General features: G+C 45.6%; 1 protein-coding gene across 6 annotated transcripts in view; it reads left to right on the forward strand.

Annotated features, from left to right (window-relative positions):
* Window positions 1–23,781, forward strand: part of TMCC1 (transmembrane and coiled-coil domain family 1) — a 101,667-nt gene that overhangs the window by 32,576 nt on the left and 45,310 nt on the right. Inside the window, exon 1 of one of the 6 annotated variants that reach the window (XM_063347637.1) lies at window positions 12,075–12,202. The exons of the other annotated variants lie outside the window; for them this stretch is intronic. Coding sequence (XP_063203707.1) covers window positions 12,164–12,202 — 39 coding nt within the window. The 5' untranslated portion in view covers window positions 12,075–12,163. Of the gene's footprint in view, window positions 1–12,074; window positions 12,203–23,781 lie in introns of those variants that run through there. 6 annotated transcript variants of the gene reach the window in all.

Here is a 23,781-nt window from a genome sequence, read left to right on the forward strand (position 1 = left end):
TAGTTTTTGTAGGAGTAAAACTGCTTTGTGCACTTTCAGGCGGTGGCTGTACCTGCCGTCCTGAGTGCCCACCTTGCAGAAGGTGCCGTGCAGTGACCAGAGAGGGCTTTCCCTTGGGACAGGGGAGGAGGGCTCCATTCCCTCTGCCTTCCTGCCTTAGTGATTGTATCCTCCTCTTTGACATCCGAAACATGCTATAACTGCATAATAAATATACCTTAAAGAGTAATTTTCTTTAGGTCCGATGACCAGTGTGCAGAGCCGAAGTGTGGCAAACAGCCAGTAGGTAGCAATGGGATATGGGGAGAATAAAGTCAGGATTACCTCAAAGAAACGAAACCATTAAGAGTGTTAAAATAACGGAATGGGAAGATGGAGGAAATCACGCCCTCTTTAATTGAAAGAAGAGTAAATGACCTATCCACTTCTTCTAGGACTGGCATTTGTGTAGACTTCCATGCTGGAATAATGAAGCCTTTTGACATTGTTAGGGTTTTGTGGAAAAAATACAAAGTCAATCTTATTGAAATAGAAGTCATTACAAATGTGCAACACCTCATTGTTTTGGTTTGGTTGGTTTTTTTGGCTTTTGGTTTTTTTGTTTGTTTAACCAGGGAGACCCTTACATGGTTTGCTGTCATCTGGACTTCCAGGCCAAGCATCGCTGTTAGACCAGGGTGGCAGCAAACTTGGTTCAGGGTTTCTGTACAGTGAATTGCTCTGGAATACTTGGTGGAAGCCCTTGGCTGACACCTTCTGGTATCACTAAGAAGGGAAACCAACCTGAATTAATGCAGTGTCAAATCGTTCAGTGGATTTGCAGCTTTTTGCCTCCATAGGCCCAAACATTTCCCAGTTGCCGTTTGCTTGCCTCATGGTTACAGAAAGGGATTTGCTGCTTCGCAGCAAGGTCCCTGTCACCGCTCGCTTCACTTCTGCTGCTCCTGGTGGAACCTCCTGTGGCCTCATCCTCTCTGTTTTTGATGATCAGTTTTCATAAATATTTCAAATATCTTTGGATTTTGGTTAACAGCTTAAATCTATATTCTGTTACTGTCCACATTTTAAAAAATGACTACAAAATGCTTCTGGAATAACAGTCTCCAGTCTTTAGCTTGCGGAATCCCCATTATTTTCCAGTGATGATGTTGACCCCATGAGTATCAAAAACCTACTAACGGTAGGCTTGCTTTTTCTTCTTACTTCTAATGGCTCTTTTCAGGCACTCTCACTGCTCTACAAACTACATGGTAACACAAAGAAGGGGGCACATTCAACTGCTCTGCCCTTTCAGTAAACGTAGCAGAGTTGTGGAAGAGCAAACAGTTTCCTTTCAGCTATAAATAGTCTTTTAAAGCAGTAACTTATTTGCCAGAAACATTTTCCACAAATTCTTCTGTGCTAAATACCACACAGTGCATCTGGGACAACCACCTGTGAAAAGACAAAAGATGTTTTTTTTTTTATAACATTAAAATCATGTGGAAAGTCTACTGTGGCTATGAACAATATGTCTTAGATCTGTAAAAGATCACTTAGGCTTTAATCCGTTTCCCAAAAGAGCAAGCATTCTTCTTAACATCAAACGTAGTGTTCGCACCCCCATTCAACTTACATAGGTGGTAAACCGTTTTGAGATTTTTTTTTTCATAACTGATCCTGAGTAAAACATTTTGTTGCTTTGGCTGTAAAGACTGTGTTTTTATATTGAAAATAATGTTTGTCATTATATGACATTATTATTATGTCATTATATGACAAATATAGATCAGGTTTAGTCATAAGCCCTTCTGGAAATAGCGGGTGTGATTTTACTTGCCATACCTGCAGCTGAGTCATGTTAGAGCAGCACTAATCTTGCAGCGTCCCCCCGGGAAGCGCAGCCCGTGATGGTGCTTCCGACCGGGGTAGGGTTGCGCTGTTTGCATCTCGCAACGAGATAAGATACTGGCGGGTCACAGTACCAGCTTAATTGCGGATTGAGATAGGTCAGGATTAGGCTGAGGGTTGTTTCACGAGATCAGAAATTAATCTTGAGTTGCTTAATTGCTCTGCAAGACGATGCTGTACCAGGCACTGCTGCTCCCTGGCTGGCAGCAGCAACCTTTGTGAAGCTCCAGAGTGGCATTAGGCTCAAAGTCTTGTTTATGGGCAAAGAGGACGCGCGTTATGTATGAGGAGAGCCAAGATGTTAATGTTAGTATAATTGAAATCTTAAGGATCTAATCATTATTAGTCCCAATCTAATTGTTACAGAAATATTAAAAATAAATAAATAATGCTGTTAAAATCATTATACACGCACTTCTTAGTTATAACTGCTTTTTTCGGGTTATGCTCACCCTTCCACGGCTCCTCGGGGTCCTGCGGTTGGTGGTTTCGTTGTGGTCAGGGTGGAGATGGAGGAGTGTGGGTGTTACAGGAGATTGTCAGCATCTGGAGGAATTCAGTGCTCAGGTTGATGGTTTCTTCTTCCTCACCCTGGGATGTACTTGGGGTGGTTTTTTTGTGTTTGCAAACGCCCATTTAGACCTTTCTCTTTCTTCATTGGTCTGCAGCTCCATGTGCATCCAAATTTACTATGTATGGTGCCTTTTCTGTATATCACATACTGTTTCTTTGTTTTCTCTCTCTTTCACCCCCTTCCCCTCCCCACAACAGCTCTCTGCAGCTGCACATCTACGTTTCTTTAACTGACCTTTGGCGAGTTGTCTATAGCCGTCAGGTTTCCAGTGCCAGGTCTCTGCATGTTATCTATGTTGTTGTCTTTAATTTTGGAAAGTGGAAGCTATTTCTAGTTTTCTTCATTATTTCTTTTCTCTTCCAGAATTCAGTTTCATGGAGGAGGACAGTAGATTATCTGAGAGTTTTAAAGATTCCTTTCAAACCTGTTTTGTGTGACTTTTTTGCTGAGCAGGCTTTTAACCTTGGAAGTTTTCCAGTCCAATCATTTTCAACTTGCAGTACTTTCCTCTGTGTCTGATTTCAGAAAGATTTTTTTTTTTTCAGCTGAAAATTGTAGGCGTGATTCTTCTGCACGGTTGCATTTCCGAAGGCCTGCAGACACTCTTCGGTCGGGGAGACTTTCCTTCCCCCAGGGCTCTGGAAGCCTCATCCACAGGGAGTGGGGGAAGCTCCTTGCTCTTCAGAGGTCAGGGCACAGAAATAAGGAAAAGTCGTGCAAAGGTTGTTTTATACATCCAGAAACTTAGTGGCACTGTAATTATAGGTTTTGATAAATATGTATATTTCAGTGTAGTTTGGTGGGGTTTGGACTCCACAGACGAGAAGTGGAGAGTTGCTGTACTTGAGCAGCAAACTGGTCCTAGCTGGAGACAGAAATATGGTCCCTGGTAAAACTTTTTCTTTTAACTTGAAGTAATTTTTTACTTCCGGTTTAAAAAAAAAATAATATATCTAAGCAGTGCTTAGTACATGTCCCACTTTCTGCCAGCATCGAATATATGCAGGACAGATGAGTCTTACCCGATGGAAGACAGCCTAAAATAAAGCAGCCAAGGAAGCCTGAATTAGTGGTGTTCGGTACTCAGAGGAAGCAAAGATGTGCTCAAGTTGCACCAGGGGAGGTTTAGGATGGATATGAGGAAAAATTTCTTCACCAAAAGGGTTATCAAGCATTGGAACAGGCTGCCCAGGGGAGTGGTGGAGTCGCCATCCCTGGGGGGATTTAAAAGACAGGCAGACGTGGTGCTGAGGGACATGGGATAGCGGTGGTTTTGGTAGTGAGGGACACGGGTTAGTGGTGGTTTGTCAGCATTGGGTTGATGGTTGGACTGGGTGATCTGAAAGGTCCCTTCCATCCCAGACCATTCTGTGATTCCAATGGCAGCAGCAGCCCCTGGTGGCCTGAGAGCCAAGGCACTGGGTAAGGGAAGATCATTAACTGTGTTTGTGAACTGAAGCTGTATCTGAAGATTATTAATTGTGTCTGTGAACTCGGTCATTTTTTTGTTGCTGTTCGGGGTTTTCTTAGGTGGGGATGACATCTTTTCTACACAAGAGTGTTCCGGAGGCCCTTAGGCGTGAAGGGCTTTGCCAGGAACAGGCGCTGGGGCGTTTCGGTGGTGGTGTAGGTACTGGCAGCGCCTCGGTCACCTTACCGCTGGCACACAGGTGCCACCTGGGCACCCAAACCCGGCCCGAGGTGTTTGTGGGGAGCAGAGCGCTTCCAGGGCAGCAGCACTTCAGTCAACAGAGGGAGCTGTGGCTTCTGCGAAAACGGGCACAGAAACCGCTCACTGGGTCTGTCCTGGAGATGGAGTGATCGGGTGGGACGGCTGAGAGAGTTACTCTGACCCAACAGCGATGGCAAATGTTTTCTGGAAAGTACAAGTGATCATGAAAGGAGTTTAATTTAAATAACGCAGAAGAAAAATATTTAAAAACCTTTCTTGAATCCTTTGTTTTCCCAGAGCAACTTATACCCTGTCGTATGCAGAGAACTGTAGGCTGATAGTAACAAATTTGCAATGTATAGGTATCTCTTAAAAATATTTTATTTTATTTTGAAGAATATGACAAAGCTGTTGGTGACAGAGGGATGCTCCTGGCACAGCATTGTACTTGTCACGCTATTGAGCCGGGGAGATTGCTATTCCTTTCAGGACATACTGTTGTGATTGGAAAGTGGTATGGATGCCTAAGCAGGTTTGTTTAGCTGATAAAAATTGTAACCAAAGCTTTTTTTTAAGAAAAAACTCCATGAGCGCACACACAGACAGAGGTGCTGACGTGTGCAGGAGACTGCCGGGCGTTGCATTGTGTGGCCATCAGAAGAGCTGGTGCGGGGCACGGCCGGGTGCCGGGCAGGGCTGGCTCGCACGGAGCCCAAGGGCCCGAGTGGGGCCACCCCAGGTGCAGAAGTAGCATTTGGTCACTTGAGTGTGTTTTCTCAATCTGACTGAAATCTTTCTGTTGTTTTTATAGTTTTTAAAAATCTCAAATCGTTGAATGGTTGCTGGATAAGACTGCTCCTTGTAATTAAAAGCCACATGTTTTCTGCAGGCATCAAAGCGTTCGTGCTGCTGACCCAACCAAGGCCTTTTTTTGTTTTACATTCTCCTTAGCCAAGTTCCACCTGCGGTGTTCTATCACACGAGGAGCAGACTGGGTTTTTGTCCCACCCGAGCAGGGGCTCTGGGTGCTGCTCCGGGAAGAGCAGCGGAGGCATTTCTGTGAAGCGTTCGGATGGGTTCCTGTGAAAGCCAGGTGGCTGTGAAATAAGAGGTGTTTCTGGTGTAATGCCCTCTCTGTGGAGCGTGTCCCGCGACGGGTGACATGCTGCCAGCACGGCAGCCATGTGGCGCCGCACCCCAAGGAGCCCCCCGGGCAGGGCGATGCTGCAGGTCCCTGCCCTTCTCCCTGCAGGGGTCATTACACAGCACGCGCTGGCTTTTAGGCTTCTTTTGGATAGACTTGTTGGCAAGGCTCTTCATCAGGCCCCGAACTCTACCGCAAGCATTTTGAACTTGTGTAGACCAGGAGAAGAGAGTGCACCCTCTTGCACAAACCTTAATTGCATCGTCTTTGTTTAACATAGAAGTGCTGCTACTAAAAATTTACTGTTTCAGCAGTAAACTAAGCAGATGATTCTAACAACCCCTTCTGATTTATTAAAAAACAAACAAAAAAAAAGGAGTCTGGGAGAAAAACTTGATTTCTTCGGGAGGACAAGGCTTCTTGAAGTTTTAAAACCATAAATACCTTTAGCGGCAACAGATTAGAACTATGGAAGTCTCACGTGTGGATATTACGCTGATAAGTGACACTGGAGTGTCTGTAACATAGCATAAATATAATATACTCCCTGATTTTTTTTCCACCCTTCCTTCCTGTTAATTTACACAACGTTTATAAACACATTTTATACCGGTTTGCATGTAGAAAGCTTTCTGTTACTTCACTACTTCTACTTGTCAATATTTCCTAAATATTCATATGTAATTGATTGTCTCTATATTACATATTTATGTATACTTATACATCTGTATATAATTTAATGACGTTGCCTCTAGGAGTTGTGATGCAGTAGGCTGTTTAGAATATCTCTTCAGAAGTTTGGTACATCCAGATCTTTTACATCACTTCTTTAGTCTGTGGTTTTAGAACTCCTGTATTTATAGGCAGCTCTGGAAGTTTTAGCATGATGAGAGATTATTTTGAATGGTTAAAGTGTTTGATGTTCCTGAATAGAGAGAAGAATTCACCCACTAGTCTATTATGCGGCTCGAATTGCTCTGGGAAGGTAAGGTGGTGTAGGTGGAGTGGACAAAGTGGCAGGACGGGACGGCCTCCCCCGGTGCCCTGCGGGGAGCGTCTCTCACATCACTTGGCTGACTGTCCGACCACACTCCCTTCACAAGCCATCCAGCTGCTCACTGGGGTCCTAAATGAAACACCGAAATCCTAGGTGCATCTTTGAACACACAAAGGAGACCAGGAGAGGATGGCGAGCGAGTTCTCGAGGCTGGTGGTCTCAACAGCAGTAGGTGTGTGGCAGCTCTCCAGACACAGAGACTGGTCACGGCAGCAGGTTTGCTGCAGGAGGAGCTGAATGGTGCACACAAGGCTCCTGAATATAGTCCAGCTGCGGAACAAGCAGTACTGACCCAGTTCAGAGAGGAGAATGATGCAGAACCCCCTGAGCATCTGTGTGTCCGCTGCCAGCATGAGGAGGCTTTTCTAGTGTCTCTGGCCCATCGGTTTCCTTTGCTGTTGGCTCTCCGTGGTCATTATAAAACTGAGGCCTGCTAATGGGGTGATGTACTATCTGTGTTTTTCCAAGAAAAGTGAGCATTTTGAAAAGGAGTCCTAACTTCTGGCAGGGAACACTTCCTCTGCACGGAATGCACTTCTGCATTTTGAAGCCTCTGAGTTACCACTGACAGGGCAGAAAGCTACCAAATAATGCTCTCGTGTCACCGCTGGGGTTTTCAGTGCTGAAGTATGCATCTATAGATGTTACTTTGGGATGACAGTTATAAAATAAACACCTCTGTTTAATCTTTCTGTAACTTTCCCATCAAGTTCTATTTAGAGAACCACGCTGACCCTTCTCATAACCCTTCATGGCCCAACCACAAATGTCTCCTCTATCTCCAGCTTCCAAGTCATTTGATGACTTTAAAAATAGGCTAAAAACATTTTTCCTTAACAAAGCAAATATTCTGGCCTAAGTCACCTTCGTTTTTCTACAGGACCATGCAGCCGTGCAGGGCAGTGAAGTGCAGTGCGTGCCATAGGGAGTGATTTTGAATGGAGTCAGCGCACAACTGACTTCCAACAGCTGGGCGCAGGCTGCAGCCATGGCGTGCCATGGGCTCCAGGTCCCTTGATTGGTCATAGCCATGGCGTGCCATGGGCTCCAGGTCCCTTGATTGGTCATAACCATGGCACGCCATGGGATCCAGGTCCCTTGATTGTCGTAGCTGGAGCATGCCATGGGATCCTTTTGGCCATTGTGCCGGGGCTTCCTTCCCCTTGAAACCAAGGTCAGAGGGGAGTGCTGAATAACCCAGCCTTGCCCTGGTATGGAGTCAAAACTCAGCTGGGACATGCTCTGGCCCCAAGAGTTGGGATCTGTTCCTGATGCCAGTAGTTTTGCTCATAGACTAGAGTTATTCAGAAAATATTTTCCTGTGTAGGTGAGTCCATGTACTGAAAGGATCGATCCTATAGCAATTTAAATGTAATGCAAAAAGGAGCCCTCCCTTTTGGATTCATGTTGCAATTCTGTGTCTGAGTCGTATTGTAAAAATTGTGCATGATTTGTGAGGTCTCGGAATGAATGCTGAGGATGCAGACAAACGTTACTCATCTGTATGGGCCCCCAGTCATTGAATAGTGGATGGAGAAATTAGAAGAAAGGAAATAAAAGCACATAGCTTTGGAGGTGTTCAGCATCAAACCAGGCATTTCTTGACTTTAGCAGCTGTTCTGAAGCCTCTGGAACCTACTTTGCATGTAGGGTACATCGTCAGTCTTGAGTTTAACATATGGTTCAGTTCGGATCTTGTCCGTTTGCCTTCTGTGTCAGCCCAAAGTACGTGGCACTGCTGGGGATGTTGTGTTCCACTTTCGCTCAGATGAGCAATCTCCCTATCTTGTTGTGAGCACACAGGTCAAGTCCCTTCTCTGGTGGTAGTTAGTCATCCAGTGCCTTTCTGTAGTTTTCCACTGTATGCCCAGAAAACTTCCAACTTTGCTGTGAAAGAATGCTGCATTGGATCTGCTCGCTGAGCCTACGATGCTGAGAGAGATGCCATCAGGTCCTGGCTGTGCGCACCACGTGTCATCTCCCGGCCAAACGTGTGTGTGTTTGCATATGGGTACTCGGGCTCTGGTTAGACCGAGTCCGTGTCACAGGGACTGACTCTGCAACAGAGATGCAGTTGTACATTATTTTTTTTTCTTGCAATATCAAATCCTTTTAAACTTCCTGCTGCTTTAAAGTTTCAGGATGTGCCCAACATGTGAAAGGAAACAGCAAATCACTGCCTGATGCATTGATTTTATTTGCCTTTTTAAGGCTAAAAATACCCACACGTTCATTAAAGTAACTTTCTTGTGGCTGAGCATGAAAACATACTGGTTTGCATTGCTCTGCAAAATATGGATTATAGATGTCATCAGCACAAAGAAATACTGCAATTCCAAGTTAGCGCTACATTCCCAGAGCATTCAGGTGGTGGTGCAGAATGCGCTTTGTGGGTTGTGACAGTCGTGAGTGCGTCTGCCATCCCAAGCAGACTTTTCGATCTAATTCCATGTTCTTTCTGAGTTGCATAATGACAGCCTATTTAAGGTTTAAGTTTTACTAGTACATCAGGCTGTGTAGTTGGCACTGAATAACTGCTGCTGTTGTAGATGATTGGAGCAAATGAGCTGAATGCAGTTTGAACAGTAAGCTTTTGTTTAATTAGACGTGGAATATGAAATCTTTCAGGGCGGGTGGTTAGCTTAATCTCTGCCATCTGACAGCATCATCCATACTGGTGACATGTCTTCTTTGGATGTCCTAAGTCAAATAACATATATAAGGGGGTTTTAAAACTGACACAGAAAAAAAGAACGTAGAAGCAATCAAGCAGAGGAAGAGTTTCAATACTCGTATGAACAAATTCCTGTGTTTTCTGTAGTGAAAAATATTTGTCTACATATTATGGGCAAAGCATGCCTATAACTTTGTCTGCAACATGAAAGGAATTTCTGAATAGCATTTCAAATGCACTGAGGTGTGGTTTCTTTTTCATTTCATTTTGAATAATTGCTTTTGAAAAACTGGAGTTGAAGTCTTTATCCGTCATGTTAAAATGTCAGTCTAGTACTAAGGCAACTCCACAGTGTCTATGGCCGATGTTGTGGGTACTGGGCAAAAAGGAAAGCACAATGTTTTTTTGCATCCTCTACAAAAGTCTGTTCTCTATTAGTAGTGTTTTAGTTCAGACAATGCGTTTTTTAGGCTTTTTGTCATTAAGGATTGTCAAGCAATACAAAACCAAAAGGCTGTAAGGAACTGGCTGTTAGAAGGGTGAACTGCTGCTTAGAAATGTCATTTTTTCCTACAGTGTCCAGGACTGTGCCCCCGTTCACCATTTAACAACTCCAGCCTGATTTTTTTATGCCTCGTTGTCTTCCATGCCAGGGAGAGCGCAGCAGACGGGGTATTCACTGGAGGGGAATCACCTTAGCTGTGAAAGTCAAACTTGATGTTGAACCCTGTCTGTAACGGTAAATAGGGACCGAGGGCCATGAAGATCATCCTCTTGCAGAACAAGTACACCTGCAAGTCAGTGACTGAACTCTATTAGTACTAACAAAAATCTAAGACAAAGAGAAGGGCTGTAGAGTTGTGCCTAGTGTTTATGAAGCCTGTCTGCCAACTGGAGCCTTCTGCGTGATCATTTTTACAAAAGTTTTGTGTCTTCTCGCATGGCGACTGGGAGGAAGACTACCCTTGCTCTTGAGCCTTGGTTGTGACCGTTACAGCGGGATATACCCTTCTTCACGCAGGAGGCTGAAAAATGTGTTCTGGGAGGGCAATTTTAAGGAAGGGTACAGTAGGGTAGGACCGGGTGCTCTCAATGCCAAACCCTTTTCTTGTGTACTGCTTCAACACAGACACCAGGCCTGGAAACTCAGTATGTCTTTGCTTAAATCATGTGCTATTGAACTCCGTCAGTGCGTGTGTAACCATCTCAGGTAGTCTCATGATCTCCTTTCTATTGCTCTTTTCTATCGCTCGCTGCATGGTCGGGTTGCCTGTCGGATTTAAGTGACAGTCCGTTCATGTCCGTGAAAGCCTAGCCCGTCCGTTTGCAGTGTCCGCAATGACTGTGGTCATTCCAACAACGAGCTCTGTCTCCATTCCTTGTGAGATGGATCCCTCCAGCACAGGCCATGGACCTGAATTCAGGCCTTCCCCTGAATCTGCTCATTTTTCCATCTGTAAAATGGGGCTATTAGAGGCATTTGAGAATTCTGGAGCTAAAAGTGACATTTTACTGGAATTCTTGGCATTTGCAAAGTTTTATGCTTGCTGAATTCAGGATGATGCTTTGAAACCAGCCTTCCCGCTTCTTTCAAATAGAATTGTAGAAAATCTCCATCAATTTTTGGGTGTCTGACGCTCTGGATTGCACCTAAATCCAGCTATGATGCACGTGCAAGGGCTTGTATGCCATTTTTTAATTTTGTGTAAGAGGAGGAATGGAGAATGCAGGATATGTATTTAAACTTCTTAAATTTATTTTTTTGTTCTATATAAAATGGAGTAGGAAAGCATTCCTGTTGGTTTTTGTTCTATAGAATTTTATATCTCTTCAAAGTATCTTTTTGTTGTTGTTCAATTGTACTTGATGTTCTCACTTTAAGTATTGCCTTACTGCTTTGGTGGGTGCTCGGGGGGGGGGGGGGAAGCTCCTGCCACAAGAGCATCCCAGAAAGGCCCGGGGTGAGGTGAGGGCTGTGGGGGGGTGGGTCACAAAGGATGTCTTAGCATCCAGCCAGGAGCGGGCAGTGGTCTTAAATTGGAGGAACAGAGATAAATGAGAGCAAAATCGCAGGCAGGAGGCAGTTACAAAAGGGCTTGGAAATAAAATCCTAAGAGGTCCAAAATGAAAATGTTGAGACGGGGGCGCATGAGAAATGACTTGCTTCCAGAGATTTTGAGCTCCTCATTGTGTTTGGGGTGTTTGGTTTCCTCCTCCTTTTATGAGCATCCTGGCGGGTGCCTGAGCCCCTTCATTGAGCTCTGGACCTGTCTGAGCAGCACAAATGGGAAATGCCCGTGTCCTTGCTTTCCCGCAACCCCTTAGAGCCTGGCTGCAGGTTTTGGAGCAAACTGAGGTGCTCTGTAATGCCCTGGTCTGCATGGGGGTCGTACTGTGTCATCGCTCGCAAACGCTGTAAGGGCGGAAAGAACAATTTAAGGATTCAAAAGCTGCTCTTATTGGGACATGTTAAGCAATGAAAGCGTACCTGACTGTTTCACCATCGATCGTTACTGCGTATCGTCGTGGGAAGAGAGAAGTAGTTTATTCAGGTATTTTCTAGTGATTGTAGCAGGGAAGAGTGAAACCCCCCCCGGGCTGTAAGAGGCGAGGGCAAGTCGGGAGCTGCCCGGGGCTGCGGCGGACTCGGCCCCGCCGCCGACACCTTCCCGGGGCTGCGGCTCGGTTCTGCCGCGCCGGGCAGGCGGTGGCCGCGCCGCCCCCCTCCCACCCCACCCCGGCCCGGCCCGGCAGGGGGGTGGGGGGAGCCCTTCACGGGGGCACCGGCCGCCCCCGGCGTCCTCCCCGGTGCCGTGCCGTGCCGTGCCGGCTGGCCTGCCCGGGGGAGCGGCGGGCGCGGTGCAGCCGTGCCCGCCCGGCGGCCCAGCCCCTTCCCCGAGCCCCGGGGCCGCCCCCGGTGCGGCGGGGGCGGGGACGGGCCTTCCCGGCTGCCGCTCCGGGGGCGGGCGGGTGCCGGTGCCGTGCCGTGCCCTGCCCCGCCCCGCCCCGCCCCGCCCCGCCCCGCCCCGTCCCGTCCCCTCCCCTCCCGGGGCGCCCGGAGGAGCAGCAGCGTGCCGGGCCCGGTCCCCCGGGATGCGCCGCCGCCGCTGACCGCCCGCCGCCCCGCGCCCGGCCCGGGGCCGAGGCGGACCATGGTCCAGCGCTTCAGCCTCCGCCGGCAGCTCTCCAAGGTGGGTCCCGGCGGCACCGGCCCCGCGGCCGCCCCCGCTTTTGTTCTCGCCTCGCAGAGACACAAAGGGCTCTGCTCGCGGCGGGTTCTGGTGTTCTAGGGAGGGTTCTGGTGCTCCGAGGCAGGCTGTGGTGTCCCACGGCAGGATGGTCTCGCAGGGACCGGTTTGGCTCCTCTGGCACCGCGCTGGCCGTGTGGGCTTGGGGAGGCTGCGGGTCCCTTACTGGGTTTCTCTCGGGACTGAACGAAGGGGTGTGTGAAAAGGGGGCACGTAAGGGGCAGCCGTGCCGGTAGGTGCCTGTGGCGGTCACTGAAACATGTGCTTGGTCCCGGCTGGAATGGCTTCATCAGCCGGGAATGGGAGTTGTCCCGGCGAGACACCTGCAGGAGGGGCAGAGCTGGCCCCGCTCGCTGCCGGCACAGCGCTGAGAACAAAGGAGGTGCTGCGAACAGGTTCTGCTCTTCGATAATTATGAGTGTTCTATTTCATTTCAAGAAGCTGCTTTCGAGGAGAAAATAGTTAATCTGTGTAGTCTTGCAGTTTTGTCGCTGTATCAATCTAATGCCTAGAGTTTGAAAAAACGTTTGGAAAAAATGAACCCGTGAATAAAAGCGAGGCAGGGTAGCGCACTACAGGTAGAACACCTCTACAGAGCTGCCGGCACAGCCCTGCTCTTGCGCCCAACCATTCCCCATGAGCGTACTTGGCCCTGGATGTAGGAATTATGCTATTAATTGAACGCATAAACACTAAGCTGAATTTTCACTTTACATTAAGCTCTTCTCCCCCCCCCGCCCCGCCCCCCCCGGCATTTGTGTGTTTGTAAAGGTTTTAAAATGCGTTCATCAAAATGTTAAAATGCTGTTATCAGCATTTAAAATAGGTCAGAATTCGCATCCTGCAGACTCTCTTGGGAAAAGCTATGGCTTTGCAATAAGTTGGTATCTTTCTTATTTATTTGTGATTTTTTTTTTTAATATCTCCTCATCTTAAAGAAACTGATGTGGCCATTTTAGGGGCTGTGAAGAGGTGAAACTTGCAGCTTTTCACGGTTTACCTTGTTCCATGACAAGAGCTGTGCCTGCAAGCAGTAGAATCTCTACGGGCACTCCATAGTTCAATCTTCCCCTCAAAAGAGACTTGATCTAGTTAGTAATGAACGTCGTATCTAAGCTCTGTTTATATGGGGCAGCCAAAACAGCTTTACATGAACTCCTTTGGATAACTCCATTTTAATTCTTGTTTATCAAGGCAGTCAGGGGGTTTGGAAAAATGGTTACACTGATTTTTTACTATGGGAGAGCTGTTTCCAGTCTGTTTTTCTAGCTCTCTCTCCATTTTTGTGTTGCCTGACACAGTTGTGTCTTGCGCTGAATTAGCTCTGGCTGTGGTAAGCCTACTTTAAACAATTTTCTAGCCTTGACAGCTGCTTAACTTCTTTGTTTTAATTGTAAAAGATGCTCAACTTTTACAGCGTGATGAACTGAAGGAGAAAATGAGAGCTTGGTCTGTATTTACCAAAATAAAAAGTGTAGTAGTATGAAGGAACAGCCAAAGCAGATGGTGTTCATGTAGGTTTGGGTCTGGGATGAGACCTTTCTCTCCCTGTCTCCTCACTGCTCTTTAGAAGGGCGTTGGGAAATCCCTTTGTATTTTGAGTCTTTGCAGGGCAGGGTAAGGGGCAGCACTGGTGTTATGAAGCACTCTGTCATCTACTGGAGGGAAACCACAGGAAAGACAGAAAGTGATGACTGCCAGACTTCATAAAATAAATCAGTACTTTGTTAATATTCTCTGTGCAAAAATCTTGATTCTTTCATGGTTGCTGACTTGAGACTTCAAAGTTGGCAAACATCTATGTGGGACCTGGGGCACTGGCTCCCAGGATGGGTTCACTTCTTGGGTGAAATGGGACATTATTAAACATTGTGCCTGTGTTTCGCAGCTGCAAGGTCAAAATTCCAGTGTCTAAGTATATTTAGTGGTGGAGGCTTCAAATAGAATGTGACTGTGCTGATTTGAGAGCTACGAGCTGAAAAGTGCTGCCACCAGTGCATGTAGAACTTGAGCAAAGGAAACGTAGGACTTCATGCGGGAAGGAAAAATATGGCTTCGTTTGGCCCCGAAGAGCTGGTTTCCCTTTCAACATGGCTATTTGCACTGCATGGCTTTGATCAAATCCTTTAAGCTCTCCCAGTCTCTGTCTTCCTTCTGTGAATGGGGTTAATGCCTTTCTCTTATTTACATAATGGCTGTCCAATTTTGAAACACTGTTCTGGGGAGAGCTGTATAAGCACTTAACCGTGTGCTAACTCATGAAATGTTTGCATTTGATAACCTGTTTGTGTCAGGGATTTCAGAAAGTTTTACGCAGACTTATCTTCAAGTGTTACTTCTTATTTTGCATATACCAAACCAGTATTTGGTATTTGTGGGTTGCTGCTTGGATTCTGCAATAGTTTGCCAACTTAAATGCCTGTAACTGTTAAAAATATGAGTTACTTAAAGGTAAAATACTTAATGGCTTTTGGACTGGTGCAACAAATGTCTTCCCCAGGCCAAACTCAGCTTGTTCACTTTGTTTCCTCCCCCCTTTTTTCCTTCTTTTTTTTCCCCCTCTTCCCTAAGTATGCAAAGTGTTTTCCAAGTTTTTTCGTTCAGACCACTCTCTGTCTTGTACTGTTTGGAAATCCTTGGAGGGCCCGCAGTGACTGTCACCCAAGACCTCAAAAGTGCTTGTTGCTGCTGTGTTACGTTTAACTGGGGAACTCCCTCGCTCTTGGAGTAATAGTACAAAATGGTATCCAGCTTTTACTCAGCTTGACTTTGTCCAGATGTTTTAACTGGGTTTATGAAAGTAAAATAATAGAGATAAATTGAACTGTACTTGAGGAAGTTTTCCTAAGTTAAAATGCATATCCTTTCTTTTAAAGGTTCTGCTCTCCCAGAAGAGACAGGTCAGCCAAGTAGAGCTTTCATATACAGCTGAGGCTTTGACTAGAAAAGGTCGGCTTCATTTTAAAGAAAGAAAAGGCCAAAAGTATTTTTTGTGAACTGCGATGATACTCGGTTCATTTAACCAGCATGTTGAATGTTAAAAAGTTCACGCTGTACTATTTTGCTCATAGGTACTATGTGAGTTTATTAGCCCCTGAACTGTCTCTGCGTTGTCACTAATGTGGGTTGAGTTTATTTATGGGAGTGGACCTTCAGTGGATTATGCCACAATAGCCTTGGAGTTCTTTTACTCGAGCTACAAGAAGTTTCTTTTGGTCCCTAGGGAAGTCCTGCTAGCCCCTCCAAAGGCTACAGTGGCCAAAGGTGCTGGTGCCAATAGCACCGTCTGCGCTTCTCCTTGCCTGGTAGAGGCAGAGCTTCCTCCAGCGGTGCCTGCTCACCTTCCTCGCGGCCGTGCTTCTCTCCCGTCGCCACTGGGCTCAACTGGGTTCTTCTTCAGCTCTGTTCCTTACCCAGGGTTGATGGAGCATTTATTCTTTATGGTGCTGGCCTTGTATTTTTGTGGGTATAGGGTCATAGGCGGGAGTCTCTATCTACGGATAGAAATTGTTTGGTAAAGATGACTGTAGTGTAAAATAACTTTTTTAGCAATCTAAATTTACTATGAACTGATACGGACTAATATATGATATTAAAGCAATTAACCCTTTAAGACTACGTCCCTTAACTGTCACCTGAAGACATTCCTATGCAGAATCGTGATACTTGGGATTCAAGAACTGTTTGTCTCAGAGCAAAAAAGGTCAGTAATGGTCTTTGCTAAGTTCTGTGGGTTTCCAGAGCCTATTGGTTGAATTGTTAGGGCTATACCCTTCTTTTTTGTGTGTCTGCCTCTGCCTTGGGGAGGGAGAGTCCCTATAGAAGCTTGTAATGCAAACAAAAATCTTGACTCTGTGAAACAATTACCCATGAAGTCAAAAGTAGAGTGACTTGACAGTGCTGAGCTGGGGGGTCGGCTGTTGTGTAGCTGTTTCCTGTCTATCGGTGTTCTGGGTGGAAAAAACGCATTTATTGATAAGCTCCACTAGTGGAGATGCTCAGCTCCTAAGAATTTTTTCCTGTCTGGACTAAGCTCATTTTTACAGCAGCATGTTTTATTGGTAAGCCCTTGCCAAACAGTCTGAAATATCAGGCTATGATGATCAGTTTATCAGGGCAGAGCTCTCCTGATATTTGATATTCAAAGGGGAGATTACATTTAGCAAAGGTATGGTGCTGATTCCACTTTTATACCTAAAACGATCAAAAGCTGGATGCTTCTGTCTCTTTGTTCTACTTGATTTTTGTGATATATAGCATCAAAAATCCTAGCTATGTTCAGAGTGCGTCTGTTCATTATTAAAATATATAAAATAATATCTCTCATTGAGTTCTCAGTAAAACTATTCATAGAGCTGATATCTAATGTGGCTTGGCTACAGTTAATAGTGGGGGGAGAGTCAGAAGTAAGAGGAGGGTTTGGAAATTTGATGTGTTTCAACCCTATTTTCATGTTTAATAGAGCAGCAGGAAAACAGTTTTCCTGTGGTTGTTCCAGTTCTGCACTGCCCACAGAACTGCAGTAACGTCGTCGTACCCATGGCTGAGCAAAGCTGGCTGGATGGTCCCATCTAATGGGACCTTCGTGGGGTAAAAGGACACTTAAATTACCACATCACTTGCTCCATGGTAGATTACCTTTAGATTACCTTTCTCTTGTGGTAGATGTGATGCAGCTCGAAGCAACTTGCTGCTTGGGGGAACTGGTAGAAGGTCGCCCACCTTCACAGCAGACTTTGTGGTGTGCTGCGAGTCTGTCCTTGGCGTTCCTCACCATGGCTAACGTACGTGCCCTCCCTCAGGTCGAGCAGAGGATCAGCTTCAGCTTATCACTGTCAGCACAAGGGCACTTATCCGGAAAGGTCCTGTTGCCCCTAACGGGCGGGCAGCTTTGCTCAGGTTGGCTGTTTTGAGTGCCCTGTTGCAGACAAGCCAACTGGAGCATCTCAGAATATTTCTCATCGCGGTATTTAGTTCTGAATCTCTTCCTGCAGGATTCTTTGTAAGGTTTACTGGGCAAAAGGCTTGTGTAAACAAAGCTGAGAGGTGGTGGGATGTAAGTAGGTCCCCAAGCATTGGTGGCCATGCTGGTGTTTGAATGAGTGAGTACTGTCAATGAATAAAAATATCGTGAATTTTCTGGGCAAGATGGGTCCCTCAAGAAGGGAAGGAGCTTCCACTGCATCATCTTGCTCAGAGGAGCATGTGGGAAAATGTTGCAGAGATATCACCTTCATCTTGCAAAAGGAAAATGAGCTTCTGGCACTCTTTTTAAGAAGTAGGAGTAACAGGTTTCATGAGGAGTTTGTCCTGTCTCAGTGTAACAGCTTCATGAATGCCGTGACAGTGAGAAGGAAAATAGACTTGGAGCATCTTCCCACAGTGGTAGTTAACAGGGTATATGAGCCTACACCTGCAGAGATAGTAGAGGTAGGACTAGCGACTTCTCTTTATGAAAAGACATTACTAATAATCCAGAGAGTTACCCCAATACGTGCCAGCTCATTGCCAAACAGATGCAGGATGCTAAAGGATGTAAACACAGACTACAGGTGGAATGCAGCTTACATAAATGCATCTTTCCTTTTAATGAAATTCCACAGCTCGTGGCAGTTTGCAGAATATCATCATACTTTATAATAGGTGCTTACATGGGGCTGGATAGCAATAACAATTGGAATTTCCTGCCAGCAGGGATCAAAGGAAGCATTACAAGTGTTGTCATCTTTACTCTGAATTAGTTTCCTTGAGGGGTCCTTTGCAGAGATTTTGGCTTGTGTCAGTTTGCCCCTCTCCCCTCAGTTCCCTGTGATAAACCAGCTGGATTCTTCCTCAGCCAGTGTTTCTTCAGAGGCAGAGAAGAGTTTGCTCTCGTTTTGCAAATCTTCCCATGCTAAATGTGACAGTCAGTGATAAAAATGCATATGAAAACCAGGTCCTTTTCAGAAAGGATAGAAAAGCTGTTACGCTGGAGGAAGGCCTCAGAAGTTTATGGGGAAAGGAAATAATGGGAGCAGGAGAACTCGAGTTAGTTTTCAACTCTCACATGATACCCAGTTTGACACTCTTCTGTCTTGACAAAGGAAACAACAACGACCTCCAAAATAATTCTTATCAGAGATAAATTGTAAACACTTGTATTGGTGAGCGGAGAAACGGCTGGTGGAGGTTTCATTCAGAGGATTTTGGCTGTTCAAAGATGGGATTTGCCTGTTCTGTCAGTCAGATCCGCTCAGTTTTCCCAAAGGCAGCTGTGTAAGGTGAGTGGTGTGGTCCTGTTCCTACCGACCGAAGCTGCATCATAATACACCTCTGTGATGAGCACATGAGCAACTGATTTGAGCAATAAAAAGTTCCAGAGTATCTTCTCACACCATGAATTTCATAGTTGGGATTATATTTAAGATAAATTGACAGGTAGTAGGGCTCCTCCATGAGTTGTCTCTCCATTAGACTGACTTCTGCCCTTGGGGCTGTTATTCCAGTTTCCCTCAAGGTAGACACAGTCTTTGTTTCAAGGAGAGAAAGATGCTTGGCATGGTGTGGTTTTAACTGTAGACTTTTTTTTTTTTTTAACTTTCCCTTGCTTGACATCGCGTTCCCCGTGTCTTAGGGTTATAGAAGCCCCCGACTGCACGGTCCATTCCTCCCTGCCCGCACCCTGCTGTTGGTGGGGCTGGTGCCCCCGCTCGGCTCTGCTCCCCGCAAGTCCCTGCAAAATTCACGAGAGGAAATTGGGGTTAATCCCATCAAATAACACATTCCATGCTGAAGTTAAGTAAATTCTAAATCAGTGGAAGTTTTTGTTAGTATATAATAAATGAAGTTGTATGCGCGGTTCAGACTACTCACTTTGGAGGTGGGGTGTCTGAATGGCCCGTCTTCTGAACGCAGAAACTAATTCACTTGAGAACGTGGTCTAAGTTACAGGTCACTTTGATAGACATTGATAGGAAAACTAGAGAAGCGCGTGTTGGTTGTTTTTTGGTGTTTTCTTTTAGCTTAAGATGTAGTTTGGGTACCACTGAGATCAGCTGGTATTTGAATTGGGAATTCAGCTTAGAAAACATTCCCTTGTGAAATTCAGGTGCATATACTTCCGTTCCGAGCTTTGAGACTATTTAAAATAGACAGAAAAAATTGCTAAAATAATGAAGCAAGGTTCTAATCTTTCAAAGAATTACTATGAACATTTTAGTATGCGTTAAAAAAATAGAATAGTATTTAGATTTGAAATACAAGTAATAAAATGTTTCAGGAACACAATGGAAGTGCTATCGTTTGACTTTTTTGATAGGGCATTCAAAGGGCACACACTTAGCAAGAATGGAGCCCAAGATCACAGGAATGCAAACAGTAAAGTGTTACTACAAGGGGATCTTTTATTGTTTCTTTCTTGAGTGCTGTTGGTAAACACTCAACTGCAGAAAAATATTTTCTCCATGTTATCTGCATACATTGTCATCATAGTTAACTCTCAGAAGCCTATGAGCACTGATGTCATGCTTGGAAAATCTGTAAGCGGTAAGAGTTTCAATACTGGAATTGCTAGCTACTCCCAAAGAAAATGAAGTGTGAAGGAGTGCTGAAACGAGCGCAGGCACTTTTCTTTGCCTGCTCCAGCACGTCTGCCTTGGGGGTGTGCTGAAACCCACTGCCCACACCGTCGCTGTGTAAGGACCCGGCATCCTGTTGGTGGTGAACAAAAGCTTACGGGGAAAGAAATATTTCTATCATCAGAAATAAATTATTTCAGCCTGATGGCATTGGCAAGGGGACAATGGGAGCAGAGGAAATGAGGAGGTGTTCAGGGGAGGCTGGATTGCGAAGCATGTGAAATATTAGTGCCGCGACGGTGCCCACAGGTCTTCAGTGTTTTGGGCTGCTGCTTTGGAATGGGACGAACGTCACTAACAATCTTCTCCATTTAAATAAGCTTTTAGTCGGTGTGTGTTCTTTCTTTCAGTGAAATGTAGGTTCCCTTTCTCTTTATGCTAAAGACCACCCCCACCACCCACCCCAAAAAAAAGAGGAGAGGAGAGGCATCCCCTGCTTTTTATGCACAGCACATTAATTTCGGTAGGACTTGGGCATATCTTGGGATCAGGGCCATTAATCTCTACAATAATAGTGTATCACAGAGGCGTGGAGACTCAGAGTCCTGGAGTTGAGTAGGGAAATTATGTCTTAGTCATAGCTGTTATGTGGTAGGATAAAGTGCTATAAATTTAAATACTTGTCAGATTCGGAGCTATTCTCGCATTTGTTTGGTGCTTTCAATATTAATGTTCTGAATAAAATAGTTTCCTAATTAAGGTAATGTATTGGCAATACCCTGATAACTTGATCTGTTCCATCCTTCAGTCTCTTCACTGGGTTGCATATGAGTTCATTTAATTTAGAATTTGCTTATTATTTTTTTTTCCTAAAATGGTGTTTAATACCAGCTACAGAAGTTCAGGGATATGCTGTAGCCTCCATACATTATGTAAAATTATCCTTTTTGTACCGTAATGGAGCTGAAGAGAGAACTGCATTTGTACATAGACTGCCAGAAATAAATGGTTGCATAAAATACGAGATCTTAAGCACTCAAACTGAGACATTTCAAAAATTAGACAGTCCCCTGAGCAGGTAGAACAGGTTGTGGATCATCCAAACAATTTAGCTAATCAGGAGTGAGGAAGTAATTTCTCACTGGACAAGTGAAAGTCTGTCCACGTTCTTTCACCTTTGTCTTGCTTTTAGAGTGAGGGAGATGTCCCAGCCTGCAACGCTGCTGATGCTGCACTGAAAATCTCTCGATCCCGGCTGTACTAAGGGACACAGCTCTTTTTGAACGCGTGTTCACGCTGCAAGAGAGGAGGCTGTGTTCCAGCTACTCCATACCGTCATGTCTGTAGCTAATCAGATGTACCTCAGACACCATCTGCAACCAGCAGATATATATTCCTTATATATATCATAAGTTTGAGCAACTGGCACATTACTCAGCTGAACGCTGTTTTTCATTCCCTTTGCTGTAGCTGTCATCAAGCCATCCATATCTGACTACCAAAACCTCTACCAAAGTTGTTTGAACCTTTTACACGTAATTAAAGAATTAAAAAATAATAATAAGCTGGATGAAAAATGCCTCCTGCTTCTGTAGTATTGTTCAAGGCATTTTCTTCTAGCATTTTAATAGTAACCAGTACACATTTGAGAGGCGGTTGTAACTGTTTTGTTGCTGGGCCTGAAACGTTGAAGCTTGGAATGCTTTCTTGACACTCAAGAAATCCATCAAATTGTTAAACTTGAACTGTGCTTTTCTGATATTTTCCTTAAGTGGATATATAAATATTAGCCTGGTGGATTGGTGCTCTCCATGCAAGCTTCAGAGCCTGGACTGTAAATAGAAACCCGTTGGTGAGCACCAAGAGTCGTTAGCAAACCAGCAGCTCCCCAGTAGCTGGGTGGGAGGTTTTGGCTGTGGAGCACTGATGGCAGCGGTGCGGGGGGTGTGACCGTCAGCGGAGAGCTGCTCGCAGCCAAGGTGATCCTGCAGTTACAGCACTGGCTAACAACTTGCTCAAAAAGACAATGATTGCACTCCAGGGTTGCACCACGGATAGCCAAGGCTTGGTGTGAAACCAGGTGTGGAAGGAATTCCGAGGTTTCTTCATCGTTTTTGGGTCTGTGGTATCTTGCAGATTTTGGAGGGAGCTTGTTGTTTAGATTGGCAGTTTGACCTGTGTCATACACTTAAATCAAACTATCGCAGTATGTTGCAACCACACACAGCCTCTAGGCAGTCTAATTAAAGTTCTGGCATTCATTAAGAGAAAACCCTAGGCGTTATTTACCAAGATTAGATTAGTATGGAGTTCGAAAAAACTGTGTGATAACTTGCAGTACTGAATGTAACAGTTATCTACAGGAATTCCACGCATTTCTCTTAAATCCAGATACTGTATGGAATGGAATCCCTGCAAGAAGACGCGTTTTTCACATATTAATGGAGGGTGAACTTCTTTCCATAAACATTATTTTTTTCCATAAAAGGTACGTGCCAGCAGTTTGCTATATGCAGAGATGGAGCACCTGCGGAGCACAGCTCAATAGTCTGGTGCAGAAAACATGCTGCAGGTAGGAGCCATGCTGGTACTCGTTTGCCAGGCAGAAAGTTGAAAAGAGCTGGTCTCTCACCAGCCAGCATCACTGCAGAGCAGAGCATTGCTGAGAGCCCCTGTAAAGTTACCTCGACACTCTGCCTAAAGGTGGGATCTCCAGGAAGACCATTAACGTATTTCTGTTACTAAACGTTGCTTGTGAAAAATACTACAGTCCCTCAGACAAGGTGAAACCCCCATGTACTCCATCTACATGAGCCATGCGTGATCTGATGTGGCCCTGGCGGGCAGGGGCTTGGTGGCCCAGAGTGCAAGCTGCGAGCGTGGCCATCCTGTGTCCGTGCAGGCAACCAGCCCCTGGGCTTCCACGGGGACTACAGACCCTGCGGGGGCTCCGTGCCTGGGGCAGTGGGTACAGGATCATTAACGCAAACAGTTCTTCCTAGCTGTTCGTTTCTTTTCTGAACAGTTACAACTGCAGTGTTGCTTTCAGTTAACAAGGCAGCCCTTCCATGTCTGATCTTTCACATCTTTGAAATCAAAAAGGAGGCTGTTGGTGTTGTGAGCAAATGCCTCTTTAAAAGCCAAATCAAAAGTTCAGATATCCAGAGTCAGGGAGCGGTATTCAAAGTGAATTTGATTGAAATTGTCCCTTGCTGCAGAGCAGCAGTGCGCTCTTGTGCCTGGTGACTGGTGCCAAGGTCCTGACGGTTCAGTGTGCGGACATTGTCCGAGCCAAGGCATGACGGACCCACTCTTTGAGGGAGAGAATGAACATATAGGTTAAAACTGCCATATAACAGCCTCCACGAATTAAAGGCCGTTGGGTTTCAGGCTCAGTAACAGTAGCTCTACAATAGCCAGGTTCAGAGGAGGAGTATAAACCCATCTGTTTCAGGAAATGCTAAAAAAAGATCAAACTGATTTTTAAATGTATGCTTCTTTATATAAGCATTGAATAAAGAAATAACAGTGGTGTACATTGTGCCTTGGAGATCAAGCGATGAATAGAAGTGATTTGGTATCATGCTTTGTCTGCGAATTAATTGGCTGCCGTTGCTGCTTGACCATTAGCCCAGGCCGGGTGGGAGCTGTGCCGGGCCGTGGGCCTCGTCCCGTGCAGAGGGGCTCGGGGCTGCCCAGGGAGACGCTTCCAGCTCCTGCAGGCTGCCCGCAGCTCCGGTCCCCTCCGCGCCTGGGGGGCCGCTGCCTCTCACTGGGGTGCTGCCATTAACACCTTCTGGTGGTCCAGAGCTGCTCATTAACTGAGCCTCGGTGCATCAGCAGGCGGCTCCACTCTTTGTTTCTTTACTTCTGTGAAATGGATTCAAGCGTGATAAGCGTGCTTGGTGGTGGGGAATGAGTTTCACTACTCTTGCTTGTATCTGGGATGCTCAGGGAAGTGGCTCC

The sequence above is a fragment of the Chroicocephalus ridibundus genome, chromosome 10, assembly GCF_963924245.1.
Source record: "Chroicocephalus ridibundus chromosome 10, bChrRid1.1, whole genome shotgun sequence".
NCBI classification, from domain to species: domain Eukaryota; kingdom Metazoa; phylum Chordata; class Aves; order Charadriiformes; family Laridae; genus Chroicocephalus; species Chroicocephalus ridibundus.